Consider the following 21761-nt stretch of genomic DNA (forward strand, 5'->3'; position numbering starts at 1 on the left):
GAAAGTAGACTCAGCTACACAGAGGAAAGACTCAGTGACTGGAAGGATAGAACTTTCACCCAGTCAGACAACTAAAGGGGGGAAAGAATGGGAAGAGTGTCGAAAGCCTACAAGAATGATGAAACACAACAACAACAAAGACCAACCAATATTCACATATGGAATTCCAGAAGAAGAGAAAGAAAAAGGGACAAAAAGTATATTTAAAGCAAGAACAGCTGAGAGTTCCTCAAACCTTGGGAAAGAAATGGACATCCACATTGTTTCTTGCTGAGTCAGTGTTCCTTTTTTTTTTTTTTTTTTTAAACATCTTGGTCGTTATCCTGGGCTATCTATGTTTATGACTGTCCTTCATAAGCCATTGCCATCCCTCTGCTTTCTCGTCTTTCTAAAATCGACGCAAACTTCTGGTCAGCTGTGGTCCCTGTTTCCTTCTCAGAGCACCCGTGGGGCTTGCCCATCTCTCAGACATCTTGGTGTGAGCTGAGAAGAAAGAGACGGAAATGTACATTGTGTCCCCAACTTTAAATTGAAGCCTGAGCATTCCCTTTGTACCTACCTTGATGTTTTCTTTAGCACTTGCAATAAAAAACAAAAAGCAGGTTCCGGGAAAAAAGAATAAACACGTCCTGTGTAAGCCATTGAAATCAGAATCGCTTTGGATAGTTGGCAAGGAATTCAAATTTCATGCTTATTTCTGGTCTTAGTTCATCTAAATTGAGTAACTAGAACTAGGTTAGTTCTCATTCTTTGTGTGAGAAGCCACTTTTGCAAACATGAAGTATGAGAACCAGAAGGCTGCCCCTAGAATGCTATCCTTTTTTCTTCCAGAAGCAGAATCTGCCTCCCTTGCTCCATACCCCATGTGTAAAGTCGGACAAACCAGCTGTATGTGTGTCATATATAGAAGTTCCCATCTGCCCAGCCCCAGACCACGCTTACTTACCAGTCATGCCTTTGTCCAAATAGTATACGTGTTGACATGTGTCATCGGCTTCGGTGACACTTTTTATTTTGGTTTATGTAGCTTTGGTTATCCATGCCCCTTTTTTCCACATATTGACCTCTGGAATTATCAATGGCCTCGCGTGCGTGTGCAGTCGCTATGTTTCTGGTGCTCTATTTTGAATGATGGGGACCTCTCTCAGAACCTACTCGATGCTCTACTCGATGTATATCTGTTATAATTTGTTTTCCAGCTATGACTGAAATTATTAATGCTTTTTTAAAGTTTCTAGTTTAACTTGTCTTAATAAAGTTCAACTCGACTTTATATCCGTATTCCTGTCTTTAGGGTATAAATAAGAGTTTCACCTGAACTTATTAATAAAACCCTGAATTTATTGGACACCAAATATATGCCAGATGCTGTGCTCTGGGCATTGGATTTGCAGAAGGGATTATGTTCATTTGCTTCCTTCAGTAACTTAGAGTGACCCAAGCTACATTGTGGTTGAAGGTTTTTTTGTTTGTTTGTTTGTTGGATGTGGTTTGGGTTGGGTTGCGTTGTACTTATTATCAAAGCTTTGCTTTTTAGGCTTATCACTATAAAGTGTAAACTTGTATTACAGAGAGGTTTTCGATGTCTTCCTTTCCACTTTATAAGAAGCTTTTAAGCTCTGCCTGCCCCCCACCCCCTGCCATGTTCCTCTTGTGTTTTAGAAGATGGGCAGAAAGGTCCATGCAGGGACCGCTCTCCCTCTCTCTGGTTGCCATTTCTTGTGAAAGCTGAACAAGAATAAATCGAATCTTGTTATCACAGGTGCCGTTAGCTGATGCTTAGGAACCAGCGCTTCTCCTAAGAAACACGTGGAGCTGAGTCAAGGTGACTCTGAATCTCAGACTTTCTTTTTCTGTACATGAACACCCAAACACTCCCTGGTCCTTAAAATTGAGAAAAAGATTGGGGCACCTGGGTGGCTCAGTGGGTTAAGCCTCTGCCTTCAGCTCAGGTGATGATCCTGGGGTCCTGGGATTGAGCCCCGCATCAGGCTCTCTGGCTCAGCAGGGAGCCTGCCTCCACCTCTCTCTCTGCCTGCCTCTCTGCCTACTTGTGATCTCTGTCTGTCAAATAAATAAATAAAAAATCTTTAAAAAAATTTGAGAAAAAGATGATTTAGCTTATGTCCAAGTGCAAAGCAGTTGAAGACCAGCCATTCTAAAACATTTATTTTTTTAAAAGAGTTGTGTTTAAAAAAAAAAAATGAGTTGTGCAACCATAAGGAAACTAATGTTTCTGGAACTTACTTGCTGCTATAACAAAGTACCACAGACTGGGCAGTTTAAATGACAGAAATGAATATTCTCATAATATTGGATACTAGAAGACCAAAGTATTGGCAGAGTTGGTTCCTTTTTAAATTTTTTTAATAACTTTTTATTTTTTAAGAGTCTATTTATTTATTTGACAGATGGAGATCTCAAGTAGGATGAGAGGCAGGCAGAGAGAGAGAAGGGGAAGCAGGTTCCCCGCTGAGCAGGGAGCCCGATGTGGGGCTCGATCCCAGGACCCTGGGATCATGACCTGAGCTGAAGGCAAAGGCTTTAACCCACTGAGCCACCCAGGCACCCCGTTCCTTTTTTTAAAAAAAAAATATTTTATTTAGTTATTTGAGAGAGACAGACAGAGAGAGAGAGAGAGAGAGAGCACAAGCTGGGGGAGCAACAGGCAGAGGGAAAGGGAGAAGCAGGCTCCCCACTATCCCCACTAAACAGGGAGCCCCATGTGGGGCTCAATCCCAGGACCCCAGGATCACAACCTGAGCCAAAGGCAAATGCTTAACTGATCCAGCCACCCAGGCATCCCGAGTTGGTTCTTTCTGAGGACAGTAATGGAAGGATGTATTCTAGATCTCTCTCCTTGCTTTGTAGACGACTGTCTTCTCCATCTGTCTTCACATTGTCTTCCTTCTGTATGTGTCTGTGTCTAAATTTCCTCTTCTTAGGAGGACTCCACTCATATGGGATTAGGGCTTATCCTAGTGGCCTCATTTTAACTTAATTACTTTTATAAAGGACCCTTCCAAATACAGTCACATTCGGAGATACCGGGGGTTAGAACTTTAACATTTGAATTTTGGCAAGGGGCACAGTTCAGCCCATAACTGAACTCAGAGTCCCAAGATGCTGGGTACTTTCATGTGCAGTAATTTATTTGATCCTCATAAAATTGCCACTGTCTCTTAGAGACACACTGTGACCCCACTTCACAGATCAGACAAACTGAGGCTACGAGCAATGACTCATCTTACACAAGTCACTAACTAAAAAGTAGCACAATTGATTTGAACCTGAATCTGTGTGATCTCTATTATGCTGTTTTCTCTGGATTTTCCTTGTTAGTTGAAGATTTCCTTTCTTTGTGAATATAGTGTTTTTTGAACCAAACAGAGCCCAGGAAGGTTCTGCTCTATCCTTCTAGCTGGGAAAAAATATTTTTATAGATGTGTTTGGCTTTCTGTTAGTAGCCAGTGCTTCCACTCCTGAGTACTCATGCCAGCTTCTCTGCATTGTTCAACCTTTTGTAACAGATCTTGGGACTTGATTAAGCACTACTCGCAAATCTAGACAAAGTGTGAACATCTGCTCTATCACTTTCATCTAATGAATGGGTTGTCTGGTCAGAGGGGAGATTGGATTGGCTTGACAGGTTTCATCATTTGGAAATCTTTAGACACTCAGCAGGAAAAACTCCTTTAAGTGGGAGATAGCATCATAAGTGCAGAGTCTCTTTTGGCTTCAGGCCAAACACTGGAGAGAGGAGGAGAGACCCTGTATGGGTGGACAGGGTACAGTGCAAACCTTGCTGAGACAGTGGGAGGAGATTAATGATGAAGATGTTCTATCTCCCAAGAGTTGTTGAAACCATCTTGTCTCAAGTGTAATCAGGAGAGTACCTGACTAGGACAGATACAACTCTTTTCATTACCAACCTGCTAAGCAGAGTAAATGAAACCAGTAGTGAAATTGGAAAATTGCTCAGCCACATCCACAAATGGCTTGTGGTTGACTTAAATATTTCTGAATACATATTCGTTACCAAGAAATGAAGAATGATGCTTCACCTAGTAATGTAATGTGTACATATGATATGATACCAAAATACTAGGGTTCTAATTCTGTGTACCACTTACTACCTGTGTGACTTGGGCAAATTAGTTCATTTCATTGAGTGTCAGTTCCTTTATCTGTCAAACCAGCATGAGGGTTGCCCTGAAGGTCAAATGAGATACATGACATTCAAACTCTATTTGCCAACTATAGAGTGCTATACATATGTTAGATATTTTTATTATTACTTTATTTTTGACCCAAATCTAATAAAACTCTCAATTATGCTGAATTATCCAGTTTGAGTTTCCAATTTATGGATTACCCAGGACCCAGGCCCCTTGTTTACCTTCCCCTTTTTCCTTCTTGAATACTGGGAATTTTTTTTGAAGATGCCTTAGAACTGTTGTAAAATAGGGGAAAGAGTAATTGGGAATTTTTACCTTTTATTTAAAATTTTAGAAGTATATTTGTAGATGCTTAATGGGGAAACCGTTGGAAATAGCCCCGTTTACCTGGGTGGCTTAGTCATTAAGCGTCTGCCTCTGGCTCAGATTACGATTCCAGCGTCCTGGGATCCAGCCCCACATCAGGCTCCCTGCTCAGTGGGAGGCCTGCTTTTCCCTCTCCTGCTCCCCTTCTTGTGTTCCCTCTCTTGCCGTGTCTCTCTCTGTCAAATAAGTAAATAAAATCTTAAAAAAAAAAAAAAAAGGAAGAAAGAAAATAGCCCCATTAATGAAGAGCTTGTTGTGTGTACCAAAACCATGGCCTATCACATTTTAAAGGGGCTAAAATCTTCCAAGGAGATTACATGTCATCTGGTTTCAAAACCAGTCCTGGCAGACTCCTGGTAGATGCTGACACTTTTAATTTTTCCTGAGAGCTATTAAAATTGTAGAACTTTGGAACTGTATCCCCATCTCACCTTGATGGCCAAGTGATTGAATAGAGCATGTGATAAGAACCTTTCCTGTATGATGAAGCACCGTGGAAAATCCTGAGTTGGCAGCTTGTAAAGTGGTTACAGATCAAGTCTCTGAGTTTTTCATTGTCTGAGCATCTATCTGTATGTTCTCTTAGGATAGGAAGGTCTCTCCATACCCGCTAATCAGATATGGGGTCCCTCCTGCTCGCTCTCCAGCAAACAATACGTTACCTCTTAGTTCACATTAAAAAAGGATTGTTCCTTGTCCTACACACAGCATAACGAGAGACTAATGGTATTCCCTCTTTTCTGGGAGTAAGGCAGTAAGAAACAGAAGGGGGATGGGATTCAGTGTGTGTGTGTGTGTGCGCGCGCGCACATGTGAGAAAGAGAGAGAGAGAAAGAGAGGCATGAAAGTGAGGGATCTTAGCAGTGTCTGTGTTCTTGGGAGGTAACTGTTACTGACCATGATACTTGGTTACTTAAGAAGCAGGGTTTGTTAGGCTTCAGTAAGCCTTGTTTTGTGACTTGCAAGAGGAAAATGGCTAGTTTAGGAAAAGAAATGATCTGTGAGAGGGTACTACATTCCAGTTGAATCTGACGCAGGCAGATGATGGCCACCCACAGTCAGTATCCTCCAACGAAGTTAGTTAATTTCAGTTCTCTATCAGGATTTTCACTGAAATCCACTGTCTGACCAGCCAGAGCGAAGTTCACAGAGTTCCGTGGGCACATCCCTTACTCTGTGTTCACCTCTGTGACTGCTTGGGGACGATCAGCTCAATGCTGGTGCATCTATTATCCCAACAAACGCTAATCAGAGATAGGATTCTGATTTTAAATTCAAATTCACTAGGCACTATTAACTTTTCTAACATTGTGTGCTCTTGATGGCCTCATTTGCATGATTTTTTAAAATATGCGTGTCTGGCTACAATTTTATTATCTGAGTGTTCTTTTATTTAACATAAGTTTTTGGACGAGTTTTGTTTGTTTTTGTGGTTGGTTGTTTTTATGGTTGTTTGTTTTTTTTGTTTTTGTTTTTTTTTTTTTATCCTTTAAGGGATATGAAGAGATTCTCAATCGAGTTGTAGCAGAGCTATACCATGGTTAAACTCCATATGACCACGTGATAATTGTCACCAGGGTAGTATTTGCATAGAAGTTAGGACTGGAGTCCAAAACGCCTGGATTCAGATCTTACCTCCTCAACACCATCCATGTTCTATTGGGTGCATGTAATACACCTGTACAGAAGTTATTTATTTTCATCTTTCAATGGGGATAATAATAGCATTTTCCCCATAGGGTTTTTGAGATAAATTCATTAGAATGGCACACATACCAGCCAGCATTTGCTAGATTAGGCTGCAATAACAGCTGAATCGGAAATGTCAACGGTCTCCAACTACTGAGATTTATTTCTCCTTCGGACTCATGTCCATCATGGGTTGGCACTAACTGTGTTCCATATTCTCTTCATCCTGAGACACAACTGAAGAAGCAACCTATGGTAGTCTAAGGACAGAAGGAAGACTCGGCATGTGTTACTTCCTTTCGTATTTAATTGGTCAAAGTAGGCCATGGGGTCAAGCCTTGTGTGGGGGAGTGGGTATAATCATCTACCACAGCGTGCACTGCACCTGGGCAGAACATAGTAAATGCTCACAAAGAAGTAGTTTTCCTTTTTAAAAAAATCCTGTCCATGAGAGGTGACTTGTGGTCTGGGATTCCTATCATCCTTTGCTAGCACAGAGAAGACGCATATTTATGTGTTTGTCAGGTGGTTCTCCTGAGAGCAAATGAAGGGACTGAATGCTTCCTTTGACGTTTCCAGGGAAAGTGGTCTATGGAGAGCCCATAGCGGCAAGTCTGGGCACAGACGGCACGCACTACTGGCACAGAGAGTGGCACCATGCAGCCCACCATGTTATGGGGCCGCCCCTGCGACCGGACCCCTCAACGCCTCACTTCCTCATGAATCTATTGGCTAAGTAATAATTTAACAAATGATTGTGAAGGGTTCTGCCAAAATAAGGTATCATAAGAGTCTTGGGTTTGAGTGGAGGACATCGTGTCTTACCATCTGACCTTCGTTGACCTCCATGCAGTATTCTGTTCTACTTGACGTGATAGGCTGTGAGGAGTCCCTCATCTGGGACCAAAAAAGCAGTGGCTTAATTATGATATGGTGTCAAAATCTCTCCCAGACACAGAGAAATCAGATAATTTTTCCTAAAATTTCACTCTCTTCTAACTTCTTCCTCGTCTTTTCTATCACCTATTGCCTGGAACCTAGTCTCTTCCTGATGCTTTGTTTTTAATCATTCACATATTCTTGAATATTCTTCAATGGTGATATAACCCAAGAAGCAGATGTGCCTGTGTACATCTGATAGGTTATGATCTAGGGCAGAGCCACCGGAGGGGTGAAAGGCAAAATCCTGCCCTCAGAGAGGTTATCCCCATGAATGGCCATCCAAACTATTTTCAGAGATGCTACTTTCTGGGAAGTTATGATTACTTTTCTTGGAGACCCCAACACTCCTCATTCAGATACTAGACCCAAGTTAACAAAGGGTTTTTCACAACAAAAGTTCAAGAGTTCATTTACCTTTTTCTTTCAGCCTACTTCCTCCTTCACATTTCTACATCTCCAAGATTATTCACAATTCAAAGCAGGGCTCTCTGTCTCTGGTGACATGAACATCCTCAGCCAGTGTCCCATCTCTGCTCACCTCAATGTTGCCATTTGGCCAGGGGCTGCCTCTGTCCATGTGGGCCATGGAGGTTCATCTTTGTGTAGCGCTCTACTCGCAAAGAATTTTCCCTTACATTATTGCCAGTGATCCTAAAATAATTATCATCGAGTACACATCATCATCATCATCATCAGTTTCTAGATAAGACTGAGCATTTGAAGGGCATCTGGGTAGCTCAGTCGGTTAAGCGTCTGCCTTCGGCTCAGGTCGTGATCCCACAGTCCTGGGATCGAGTTCCGCATTGGGCTCCCTGCTCTGCAGGGAGTCTGCTTCTCCCACTGTCTCTGCCTATTTCTCTCTCTCTTTCTCTCTCTCTCTGTCTTTCATGAATAAATAAATAAAATCTTAAAAAAAAAAACTGAGCATTGGACAAACTCATAATCATAGAACTAGCATGTGATGGAGTCTAGAACCAGTTTTTCTGACCTGAGCAGGATCTGGCTTCACACTTCTTGTAAGAGTATTATTTTCCAAAAGTGCTTCCTAAAATAGAGATGGGTATGGCTGAAATATGTGCTTGAAAAAGTCACTCATTATCCATTGCAGCTTTCTGACTTTCGGTTGAGAAGGGCATCAGAAGAATAGGAAAGGTTCTGGTAGTTTTCTTCTGATGTCTTTTATCCATCATCCCACACTCTTGTGTGTTCTTCTTTTTCAGTGGTGATCTAACTACAACAGGAACTGACCACTGCACTTTCAACACTTGCCAGAAAGCTCTCGGGAAGGATGATTTCACGAAGATTCCCAATGGAGTGAACGGTGTTGAGGACCGGATGTCAGTAATATGGGAAAAAGGCGTGGTGAGTTTCACAGGATCCAGTTTGTTTTGTTGAACTCTTTAGCCAAGATCTGGCTCATTTCAGGACCAAAGTGCCACAAACCTTCATAGAAAAGCTTTGTGATTGTTTTTATTAGAGTGGAGACTGGGAACGCAGCACTGTGACCATCACCACCCCATCTTCCAGGACAATAATAAAAAATCATTTTCATCTCTGCATAATTGAGTTTAGATGATGCATTGCATCATTATGCAGACATTAGGGGGTAAATTTAGGTTGGGTACCACGAGGATTCCTCTCTAAGTCTATGTTATAGCCCTTCTACTTGATTTCTTGTTTTTGAATCCCAGTTCCTCATGTATCACTCCTGTAAATACTTGGAATGATTGAAAATACATGAAGGATTTTTATTATGTTCGTATCTCCTTCTCATGAAATTTTTGTAGATGTCCCCTTTTGAGGATTTTTGTATATCATATTTTTGAAACTGCTGTATAAAGTCACATAAATAACAATCCGAAGTTTAGAAAAAGAAATTTTTTTAAATGTCCATGATTTAAAAATGTCTCCTGGAGCATGGAGAAGAATCAGGTGGCTAAATGTTCATATGTTCACCTGTCCATCCACTTGACACGTGTAGTTGTACGGATCAGTGGGGAGACTTGCCTGGTTATACCTGGGCCACCATTTTCATGTCATTCTCACCCATTTTTCAGAAGCCCTCCCTTAGATGACATTATCTCACACCTCAGAATCCCCTCCACATACCATTCTTCCTAACTCTAATTATTTACCAGTTATTGTCAATTAGATTCCTAACATGTCTCCTTATTTACACCTTCATGTTGACTACTCTAGTTTGAAGGCTGTCTCGGTTGGATCGTTGAAGTAGTCTCAAAGCTGGTGCCCCTCCGCCAGGCTCTTGCTTGCTTCTACTATATTGCCTATGTTATCCTCTAGTACCAGTGCTGCCTTCCAAAAACAAAGGACTATTCATGCTATTTTTTTCTTTAAAACCCTTTAACATTTTCCATTACTTATAGGATGACATTTGAATGATCAGTTTACATGTAAGGATCTCCAGAACATCTCCATAGCCCTTTCTTCTGCTAATCATCTTTCAGCCCTTGGTACCTCTACCCTAACTCTAATCATCCCACATGACTCTTCCTCTCTTTCTCTTTGCTTAGATTTTCTTGCTAAAAGTTCAACCTTTTTCTCTGAGCTTGTGCTATTATAAGGAGTATGTTCATTAAAGCAAATTTCCATAATACAGCAAGTGTGTAAACGACTTTTAAAAAATGGAATATTTCTTAATAATGTACAGAAACTGTGTTATTTTATGAAACATGAAGATGGTTGATTCATGGGAATAGTACTCTCAGGTTGTGGTTCTTAATCATTTTGTGAGACATGGACACATTGGTAATTAAATAAGACTTATTAAGGATGCTCCTAACCATATAAATATACATAGGGATAAGCTCTCAACATTTAAAAAAACAAATCAGGGGTGCCTGGGTGGCTCAGTGCGTTAAAGCCTCTGCCTTCTGCTCAGGTCATGATCCCAGGGTCCTGGAATTGAGCCCCGGATCGCATCGGGCTCTCTGCTCAGTGGGGAGCCTGCTTCCCTTCCTCTCTCTCTGCCTGCCTCTCTGCCTACTTGTGATCTCTGTCTGTCAAATAAATAAATAAAATCTTAAAAAACAAAACAAAACAAAAAAACAAAATCATACGGTTTTAGAAAGACCACATTAATCCACAGTATGTCCATATTAAAATCCCTCATAATAGACTCCATGATTATTGATTCATGTACATTTCAGTAGCACAAAATTTAATCTCTTGAGTTGATTTTTCCTCTTTCTAAATGTCTTGTCATCTGATTTAAAGGTCTCTCTTATTTTAACTTTATAATATTTTACCTGTTGTCTACATGATCATCTCATCATTCTTAGGTCAACAGTAAATAAGCCAGATCATAAATGCAGTAGGGAGTGGTAGTCAACTCTAAACAAAAATTGAAAATACTATTGCCAACATCTAGCTGTTGTCTGTGTGATTCTGGGAAGGATGGAGAAAATTAGTGAAGGGTGGGAGTTAAGCTTAGGCTTGTGAAAAGTTATCTTCAGGCTTGTGTTAACCCATCATCCCCATCATTATCATTATGATAGTTTAAGGCTCACCAGCATCCCCAGAGGTGTTTGGCTCCACAGTGTAAGAAATTAGGTGCAGTTCTGTTGGGTTCTAAGAGATACAAGTCTTGCACTTTTATTGATAGGAGATGTTTAAGTATGTGGTCATTAAAACACATGCATTTTCTTTCTTGAACTGTCTTTACAGCATAGTGGTAAAATGGACGAAAACCGGTTTGTGGCAGTTACCAGCACAAACGCAGCGAAGGTCTTCAATCTCTTTCCGAGAAAGGGAAGGATAGCTGTGGGATCAGATGCAGACATTGTGATTTGGGACCCAAATGCCACCAGGTAAGTCTGCGTTCTTGTATTTTTTGGCTTCTCCATGGAAAAAAAAAACACTAACTTGCAAAGAAATTATTTATTGACCTCATTCAGACACTTCTTATTAGGTGATTTATTTACCCTGTGTTTTGAGCTTGTGCACAAGATAAGTGTGTGTGTGTGTGTGTGTGTGTGTGTGTGTGTGTGTGTTTAGAGATTTCATCTATTTAATTGAGACAGAGAGAGAAAAAGAGAGAGTAACGAGTGAGGAGGGGGCAGAGGAAGGAGAAGCAGACTCCCTCCTGAGCAGGGAGCCTGACACAGGCTTGATCCCGTGACCTTGAGATCATGACCTGAGCCAAAGACAGACTCAACAGACTGAGCCACCAAGGCACCCCATGATAAGAGTTCTGATGTACAAATATTCCTTTGTTTTCCTTGGCATAGAGGATGCAAAAGTTGTGTTGCTTCCAATTCCCTGGAGATGCATGTGCGTGTATAACCAATATGAATTTACCACTTCGGTGGTAAGCTTGGCAAACACCCCAGTTCACACGGAGGAATGGTACAGAGAGCAATGAAGAAAAGAGGAGGCTTAGTTTGAAAAGGGCTGACTTGAAAACTCAAAATAATTATAGCCTTTTTAAAGCTTTCAGATAGAAAAATTCCAGCACAAAGGATGTCACTTTTAGTTAGCCAGATTTTCCGGTTGATTTCATCTTGAGCTTATCATTCCCAGTAGACTCCAGCTTTTTGTTTCCGATTTCCATAATTCTATGTTAATATTGCGGAATTGGCAATTTCCACCAACTCAGGAAAGCATTGAATAGAGAGGCTGAAGCCCTGGTAATTTCTCCTTCTAAGATACTAGCAGAGACAACACCTGCATCCGAATTTGTATCTTCTATAACCTTCACATTTGTATTGGAGAAAATCCCACATACTATAATGCTATCTGTGCGTGTGTGCGCGTGTGCGTCGAGGGGGATACATGAGGCCTTCTACCTTCACTGAATAGGCATTTATTCAAGGTCTACTAGGTTAATTACTGTACTAAGCAAAAGTCTCTAGTTTCTTGGAGGTGCTATTGTCACAAGGGCCCAACTTTGATTGAAATGCTCCTGGGCACCTCTGGGGAACAGAAGATGAAAAAGCACTAAGGCTACCGCTGCTATGAGCTTAAAAATAAGCCCCTGATATTTCTGTAGAAAATGCTTGTCTTTTGTAGTTAAACATTCCCTGGGCATCCATTGTCCCAACTCAGGCACCAGTTCACGTGGTGGGCAGTCCCACAGCCATCGCAAGCATTAGTGACCGTGTACCAGCCTGTTGCCGGCTTACGGTCTCGCAGGTCAGTACATGGTGATATGAACATCTTATTTACGTAAATGTCCTAAGATACCAACAAGGCAGAGCTCAGGGTCTTTGTTATGATGCTAACAAGGAACTATTGCTTATTTAAGGATTAAATATCTGGTGGTTACATCCTCAGGCCCCTGTCCCTGCAGAAGAAATGAAGACAGATAAAATTAAATTTGGGGCAGCTTCTCCATGAGACTAGAAAAACTGTCCTTGGGAAGACAAAGGGGAAAAAAACATTTGCTTGGACTTGGATTGATGTGCGGATGAATTGAGCATGCTGTGTTTAGAGAGCTCCTGATATTTTAAATACCACTCTACTCACTCTATTGTACACCCGGCAGGAGCCCACCCAGCATCATTTCTGCTGTAATTCCAACGATTTAGTCTGCCCCAAGTACTGAGACAGATAGAGCTTTTGAAATGATTTGTGGCTTAAGGAGATGATGATTCTTAATCGGGAAACCTCAAAAATTTCGAAAGGGAGAAAATGATCACACAGAAGAAATATTTATGAAAAATGGTGTTTTTGAAGCATTGCATCTGGGAGAGTCCAAATAATGATAATAATTAGCAACCATTTGCATTTGCACAGTCCTCAGTGGTTTAAAAAAATACTCTGCTAGGGACGCCTGGGTGGCTCAGTTGGTTAGGCGGCTGCCTTCGGCTCAAGTCAGGATCCCAGCATCCTGGGATCTAGTCCCACATCAGGCTCCTTGCTCAGCAGGGAGCCTGCTTCTCCCCCTGCCTCTGTCTGCCACTGTGTCTGCCTGTGCTTGCTCTCTCTCCCTCTCTCTCTCTCTCTGACAAATAAATAAATAAAATCTTTAAAAAAAAATGCTCTGCTATCTGAAACGTGACTTAACAAGGTAAGGCAGATAGGACTCTCCCTTTCGGTAGTGGGAAAACTGTAACACAATGGCGTCTGTGAACAGTGGCTTTGACTTTGCAGACTTCGATGTGTTTCACGAGATTTGGCACCATGCTATCTCCCGACACCAAAGCAGAGCTCTTTCTCCTGGATGTGCCTGTTCATGGTCTGTGGTCTTCTTATAGTCAAGTGGGCCAGTCACAGAAAGAGTTTTTGAATTTAATTCTATTCTCTATTATTCCTTTTCAAGGTGAGGGAGAAATAAAAAAATAGTCAATGGAGTGATCCAACCTCATTCCTAATAGCGTCAAGAGCCATGGCAGGCCGTTCCCCGCAGCTCCCGTTTTTAACCCTACACTTGGCATCTGCAGCAGGACCCACCTTAAGAGCCTCCTTGGCTGTTTCCATTTGTGAGGGTGACCCCAGCTCAGGGGTAAAGCATTGTCTTCCTTAGACAACCAGACAAAGAGAAATGACTTGCACCTACAGGTGTGAATAATTCACTTACTTTATTTCCACATATATTGTTGCTTGGGGGATATTTATGGGTTGTGATTATGTCTCTTTGAGTCACGTTTTTAGACGATATAAATTTAGAGCACTTTCACACAAGTTTGACTTGCCGATTTCTGTAACTTTGTCTTGCTCTTCCTTTCCCATTCAGTTGTTGCCGAAGAGCGCGTAACGATCCAGAAGAGTTTACTTCTTATTTTTTCAGATCTGTCTATTACCTGCCTTTGTTTTTTCATCCAAAAACTAACTAACTGAAGGTCAAACTAAAAAGTTTCTGTGCTTTTAGGTTTCTTTTTCTCTCTCTATGTTATCAATTCTCTGGTATTTCTTAAAGGAGACTTGTCCTTCACCTGATGGCAGTCATGGTAGCAGAAAATGAAATATTTGCATTTTCATGTATGTGTCTGTGGGATAAAGATACGCACTGACATTTAATTACCAGCACTATGACTTCTTCACCTACATCTGCTGATCACGTCCACCTAGGCACGAGGCTAAATGAAAACACCATGACCTGAGCACCTGCGGTGTGGGTTCTGGGTCCCGGCTCCATCCGTGCCAAGCGGGGAACCCAGGCATGTCAGTTACTGTCTCTGAGTAGCCCCTCTCTCTTAGGTAAAGTGAGATTATTAATAATTGTTATGCCTACCTCATCAGATTTTTGTTAGAATCACATGCAACGATGTGTGTGAAAATGTGTCTAACATAAGAAAGTGTTCCCCAGGATCAAGGTATGCACTGTCCTGGTTACTTGCTGTTTATCTAGCTGGGCTGGGGTCACTCTCTCCTGCCCGTCTCCCTTTCAAGGTGTTCTCAGGTATCTGCCTGAAGTGTCCAGGAGGCCAGTGAACCAGAAGCTTCTATTTGTCTGACCTTCAGATTCTTTTAAAAAACTGGAGTCCTCTTTGTTTTTCTTTTCTTTTCTACTGTCCTTTTGAAAAATGGAGAAATATACATCTTTCCTTGGCAGGATATACTGAAAGGATCCAGCCCCCTTTGGGTTGCTTTGAATTTCGTCCTCATCTTACTTCTTCAACCCTTTAATTTAAGAATTTTCTCTAAGCCACCTTCAGAATGGTTTGCACTCTCATGATTCATCCTTTTCAACGTGAAAATTGCAGAATGTGGGAAACTGGAGAGAAGGGGCAGTTAGAGAGGAAGCTTCAGAGAATAATGAATCTAGAAGGATATTTGAACAAGAAGAAAGTGCATTTATAGGTGCTTCCTATCAAAAGAGAGAATTTTGGGGACACGGTCTGTGGATTCCTTATCTGGGTCGATCATAGCTTCAGCTTTCTCTATTCTTGGCCCTCCTGTTAGGAGAAAGTTTCTCATCTGGGCTGGCTGTTCCTGACCAAAATTTATGCTGATGACCTCAACGAGGACCTTTCTGAGGCATGACAATATTTTTAACTTTTTCTAACTGCCCATCCGCCACCCGGAGCTTCCCCCCACCTTCGCCACCGGCCCGTCACCATGGGAGTCTGCCTCTTCCCACCTTGCAGACTGAGCTCTGCTGTCCACTGCTCATCCACTCCCCAGACCCGACCGTGGTCTTTAGTCACTGCCTTCCTCCCTCGTTAACAGTCTTGACGTCAAATCCAGTTTTTAAAATAAATCTTTCCTTTCAGAATACTTTTGGATTTACAGAAAAATTGCAAAGATAGTACAGAGAGTTCCCATATAATCCACAGTCAGTTTCCATTATTATTCCTGTGGTAGGTTTTTTATAATTAATAAACCAATACTGATATGTTATTATTAACTAGGGTCCATGCTTTAATGAGATTTCCTTAAGGTTATTTTATTTTATTTTATTTTAGAGAAAGGGAGAGAAAGTGTGAGCACCCGCAGGTGGAGGAGCAGAGGGGAAGGAAAAGAGGGAGGGGGAGGCAATCTCGAGCAGACTCTGTGCTGAGCATGGACGCAGTCCCAGGGGCTGGGTCTCATGACCCTGAGGTGATGACCTGAGCTGAAACCAAGAGTGGTGACTTAACTGACTGAGCCCCCAAGGCGACCCAATGTTTCCTTAGTTTTTACCTAATATACATTTTCCTGATCGGGAGCCATCCAGGACACCACATGACATTCCGCCGTCATGTCGCTCCAGTGGTCTGTAAGTTTCTCTGACTTTCTTTGTTTGTGATGACCTTGGAAGTCTGGAGGAGTCCTGGTCAGGCATGTTGTGGCAGGTCTCTCTGTTATGATTCTTCTCATGTTTTCCTCGTGACTAGCTTGGGGTTATGGGTTTGGAGAGGAAGGCCAGAGAGGTGGTGCCATTCTCCTCCCATCCTCCCAAGGAAACATGTTATCTATCAACAAGACTAAACATGAAGGCAAGAGAAACCAAAGTCCTGGGAAGAAGAAGCTAAGGCCAGAGGAGATTACGTGCGAGAACAGGTTCAGGCCGTGGGAGGAAGCAGGAAGGTGAGGAGGTCGTGGGCTGCCTCTCTCCAGGTTTAATTTTATTACAGACAGAGATGATTTTAAACAGAGCTCCTCTAGTGGAAAAGCATCATTTAATCAAACGAATACAATGAACGTATCTATAAGGTGCTTTTTTTTCCCTTGAATGACACTGCATTTTATTTTACCTACTTAGTTTTGATACTAGCTGAAGGCTGGTGATGTGAGGGCTTCCCATCCAACCACACCAACACAGGTAGGCCACAATGTTCCTTTGAAATTTCTATAAAGATTTTAGCAAAAACCATCGCCCCGCTGACCAGGTAGTATCTCAAAGGAGAGCTGCATGCATCTCTCCCCAGAGCCTGAAGGGGGCACCCACAGCCCACACTGAGACCCGACCAGGCCGTTTGAGATGCTGGTTATGCAAGGAGCCAGCCTCTGGAGAATGGATGTGTTTGCTAATGATTTTTGGCTTTGTGGTACCTAGATGTTTCCCTCTTTTTCTAAATTCTCATTATTTATTAATGGCATGTAGAAATAAGTCTGCTGGCAACACAATCTGTTATCTTAAAAATGGGCTGCATTCTAGTTACCGAGGGCGACCAGAGCAGAGAAAGGGGATGGAGCGTGCCTTTAAAAAACAAAAAAACAAAAAAACAAAAAAACCCTCAAAAACGAAAAACCTGTGAAAAGCCGGATGATTCCAGAATGAGAAATCTGACATGTGGGATGAATGGTGAGAGAGAATTGGGAATGGGAGCCTGTAGAGAAGGTTTGGCCGTCCTAATGAGAGATCACCTACGACATTACCAGCCTGTAAAAAGTTCCTGCAAAAATCATCTGCAGAAGCTCTTCTGTGTCATTGCACAATAAAAAACAACCTGCCTTTGGTGCATACGGAGCCTCCACCTTTTTCACAAGTAAAGAGTCTGCTGCATTCAGCTCGATGGCTCCTCGAGCCCGTGTGTCTCTGTTGGTTGTGACAGAGATGCGTGTCCTCATGCTTGGCTCCTTGGGTCAAAGATTCAAATTGAAGGCCACATTCCTTATCTAAATGTTTGGTTCGTTTCTGTAAAATATTGTGGTGCTTAGAGTCAAGGGGAAGAAATCAGGCGTAGGATTTTTCACGGAGTGTCAAGAGAGAATCTTGTGGCCTCATGTGGTCAAGACGGAGACCCATCAAACTGGCCGACTTGTTAAAAATCGTATTGGAGAGGATGGCACGTAAGTTACTTGCCAGCTCCTGGCGTCAGCTGTAACTCACGTTCTGGCAATTTAAGACTATCCTATGAGCTTGAGTTCTTCGGTATTCATTAACTAGCACTTAGTTACCATGGCAACGGTCCCTTTTCAGTATTTATGAGCTGCAGGATCTCTCGCAGCATCCCTAGCACACAAACACACAGCTAACACGTTGTGTGCCGCGGAACATTTAATGAAGACTTCTAGCTGGACCGTATTGTGCCAGGCAGGCATGCTTTGCTCACAGCTATTTTCATTTATTATTTTTTAACTCAATTATAGCAGGCTTTGACCTTGAATATACCATTCTTAAAGGCATCGTGCCGTCTCTCCTGCTTAATTTCCTTCCCTTTCTCATCGAAGATAGAGACAAATGAATTTTCCTTTATATTCAATGAGGAGTAATGACTTGCTGCCTATCCAAGGGCCCCTCTAGATTCTGGAGGGGGACTTGCATGTGCATGAAAGCCGGGGAAGAATGACTACTTCACCCTTGGGTAATGAGGGTTGTGGAGCGTGGGAACAAAGAAGAGGTAAGGGAGAAAGTATGATTTGGCCAGGAGTGATGGTTTCTGCTTATCGCTGTTTTATCAGTGACTATTTCATGGAAGCTCCAGGCGTTTTCCCCTGAAGGGGCACACTGGGCATCGTTGGACTAATTGGTACACTACACTGTTCCGCCGCCTCCAAGGAAGCACGTGCGCACACACATATCAGCTCACACTCCCGCCCATGCACATAAACGCAGCAACTGCATTTCTGCTTATCAAAGTCAGTCAGCCTGAAGACTCTGCTTGTAATGCCTGTTTCTAAGCGGGTTTATAACTCCTCCCCCAGTTCCCAAAGGCACACCGTGGCGGTCCATATGTGTGGAAGGAGAGAGTGGGAGGCCCAGGCCTCGTACCAGGTACGTGGGTGGAAATGACAGTCTATGCCGTGGTCATTCACTGTGTTGCCTCATGTCCTTTCCTGGAGGCCACATGGTGTGAGGGTAGGGTTGTCCTGACTGTGCGTTGTACATCTACAGGGACACCCTTCCCATGGTGGTGACCATAGGTACAGACAGTAATTATGACTGTTTTCTGGCAGATGATAGCAATGTATCTTTTTATTTTTGAAGATTTTGTTTATTTATTTGAGAGTGAGTGAGCAAGAGAGACAGAGAGCACAAGAAGGGGGAGCAGCAGGCAGAGAGAGAGGGAGAAGCAGGCTTCCTGCTGAGGAGGGAGCCCAGCATGGGGACTTGATCCCAGGGCCCTGAGATCCTGACCTGAGCCCGAGACACACGTTTACCAACTGAGCCACCCAGAAACCCCCGACAGCAAAGGATCTTGAGGAATAAGTGTTTTTTGCTAATCCACTCAAGATCCTGCCCATCTCCCTGGTTCCTGGGGGCAGGAGGAGAACCATAGTGTAAAGCTAACGGCTTCGGGGTTTAATTCCTTTCACTAACTAGATGTGACCTTGGGAATGTTACTTAATTTTTCTGAACTTAGGTTTCTTTATTTATAAAATAGGGATGATGGTAATGATGGCATTTATTTCATAGCATGGTCATGAGTATTTAAGATAATATGATGAAAAAAATGAAAATAACTGAAGTGCTAGGTACAGAGTTAATGTTCAGCAGTGCATGGCACACAGTAGATGCTCAGTTAGTAGTAGTAGGCAGTAGTGGCAGTAGGTAATCAACTTACTGAATAAGTGGGAGCTATTATTAACTATGGCTGTGATTCAGAAGCCCTTGCAGTAATGCCTTATTTCAGACATGACCAAAAGATACTAGAACTCTATTTAATCTAAAAGTTCCATCTCCTTTGTGTCTTGTACACATTCAGTTTTTACCAGGAATGACTAAAATGGAGAAGCTTGGATGAATTCTTTTGGCTGAGATAACATGATTCAAGGAGGACTCTTACATGCCCCCACAGCTGACTCTTTGAAAAATTGTTTGCTGTGAAACTGTTCCAACCAACCACCTAGGATTTATTTTCTGGCCTTCAGAAGACGTTTGGTTTTTAAAAAAAGTTTTTGACTATGCAGGCAGAAAGCTGGTTTTGCTGATTACAGATGGGTAAAATTTTAACCACTATTTATTTCAGCTTGTTTATTTAAGCATGTTCTTATGCAACTGAACCTTTCAAGTGAGCTAGAAAATGATTTCCAGGGACTTCACTACTAATAGTGGCATTTTTTTTTTAATTATAAAAGAAAAGCAGCTTAGGAACAGAATGATCATTTGATCATTGATCATTTGCCTTGGCCAGAGTAAGCACAGTTTATTTTAACCATTAGGGTAAAAAAATAAGCACGAAGGGGAGACGGTTGTGTAAAAAGCATATAGGATTTCTAACCAAGAACGACTGTATTTTTCTTCCTACTCAACATACATTGTCTATTTTTCTGTCTCAGCATTTGCCTAACTTATTAACAGCTGCATCCCTAGGTTTCAAAACAGTGCTGGTACATCGCATAGAGGAGCTCAATAGTTATTTATTTTTATTTTTATTTTTTTTAGGTTTTTTTTTTCAAAGATTTTATTCATTCATTTGACAGAGAGAGAGAGAGATCACAAGTAGGCAGAGAGGCAGGCAGAGAGAGGGGGAAGCAGGCTCACTGCTGAGCAGAGAGCCCAATGCGGGGCTCGATCCCAGGACCCTGAGATCATGACCTGAGCCGAAAGCAGAGGCTTAACCCACTGAGCCACCCAGGCGCCCTCAATAGTTATTTATTGAATGAATAAACCAGATACTAATAGTCTTAGGCCAGTGAGCCAATACGTGATTTAAACATTTTGTTTGGGCTTTGTTTATCTGTTCCCTGAACCGGTTTAAGATCGGTTTTACATTACTTCTTTTTGAGTTAAAGAAAAAAAATAATAATTCTTGGCACTTCTGCCTTCTTCTTCTTCTTCCCCAAAGCGGTGGCTGGCAAGGATGTGTTTCAGAGTCAGTGGCCAGTAGCGTTGCCAGAACTGGCCAGGAATGTGGCTTAAGCCAGGTTGGATCCTTCAGTGGGTCAGACAGTTCTGATTTTTGCCCAGACTCACTCTTAATTCTGGCCACTTATCTTAAAAAACACGGGAACCTTGGTTATAGAGGAAACAAGAAAACAAAGCAAAAATGGATCAAAAGAAATTTAATATCCGTACCTGGAAAGAATCCCAGGGTCCTTATGGACTTAAAGCACAGCAAAGAGCCATGGCTTTTTACAAAGGCCTTTGGGGAAGGCATCAGTAAAACTGCGCCCTTGCTGTCAGAAGAAGATCACAGTGGAAGTCTGTTTGAAGGCAGTGAGTGATGTAAGGAAGGGCACTCTTTTCTAACGGCCTGAAAAAAACAACTAAAAACTTAATTGAAGCTGATCTGCCTTCTCTTTTTAAGAGCACAGGTTCTCAAAGTATGGTCCCTGGGCCAGCAACATCAACATCATTTGGGAATTTATTAGAAGTGCAAATTCTCAGACAGGGCCCCAGGCCTACTGCCTTGGAAACTCTGTGGGTAGGGCCCAGTGCTCTGGGGTTTAACAAGGATTCTAGGGGATTCTGGTTCATATCCAAGTTTGAGAACCACTGGTTCTCATAGAATTGGAGAAGGCTTTGGGATTCATAAAGTCCAATTAACTCTAGGCCATGCTTGATTACTACCAGTTTTAAGGAAGTTTACCTAAGTAAACTGTTCAGTCTTGCCTGGGATGGCTGTAATTGTTAGGATGTTTTTCCTTTTTTGCATTAAAAATGACCCTCTTTCGAGCTCCTAAAATGTTTGCCTCTGGAGCCATGCAAAATCTGTCTATGTTCTCCTAAGGTAGTTCCTTCATTCACGCATTCATTCAAATATTTGAAGAAAGTCATTGGCCCCCGATAAGCTATGCCATCCCCAAATAAGCATTCTGAGATCCTTCAGTAGATCCTTAGGCCCATGACGAGCAGATACCAATGTCCTGATCTCCTTCTGTTCACCCTTCTCTTGACATGCGCTTGTCCGTGTCCTACAAAGATTTAAGTCTGAGATCTGGACATGATTCTGCCTGGAACACCACGGGAGCAGGAACATACGAGGCGGGTTAGTTTCATACTAAATGCTTTCCATTTCCTTTATTACGTTTTTTAGGATGCACCTTATATGATTGCCATTTGCAGGTTAAAAACAGTAAAACGGGGGCACCTGGGTGGCTCAGGCGTTAAGCGTCTGCCTTTGGCTCAGGTCATGATCCCAGGGTCCTGGGATCGAGCCCCACATCAGGCTTCCTGCTTGGCGGGAAGTCTGCTTCTCCCTCTCCCACTCCCCCTGCTTATGTTCCCCTCTCTCGCTGTGTCTCTGTCAAATAAATAAAATCTTTAAAAAAACAAAAACAAAAAAACAGTGACGTTTCAGCAGGTGCAAGAGTTCC

At 42.3% G+C, this 21761-nt stretch overlaps 1 protein-coding gene across 1 annotated transcript in view; it reads left to right on the forward strand.

Annotated features, from left to right (window-relative positions):
• The window catches only part of LOC111146650 (dihydropyrimidinase), a 76782-nt gene that overhangs the window by 25389 nt on the left and 29632 nt on the right, over nucleotides 1-21761 (forward strand). Inside the window, exons 5-7 of the mRNA XM_022502289.1 lie at nucleotides 6813-6969; nucleotides 8396-8537; nucleotides 10860-11002. Of these exons, the coding sequence (XP_022357997.1) occupies nucleotides 6813-6969; nucleotides 8396-8537; nucleotides 10860-11002 (442 nt within the window). The remainder of the gene's footprint in view (nucleotides 1-6812; nucleotides 6970-8395; nucleotides 8538-10859; nucleotides 11003-21761) is intronic.

This window comes from Enhydra lutris, unplaced genomic scaffold, assembly GCF_002288905.1.
Source record: "Enhydra lutris kenyoni isolate GAN:26980312 unplaced genomic scaffold, ASM228890v2 scaffoldscaffold14, whole genome shotgun sequence".
Classification (NCBI taxonomy): domain Eukaryota; kingdom Metazoa; phylum Chordata; class Mammalia; order Carnivora; family Mustelidae; genus Enhydra; species Enhydra lutris.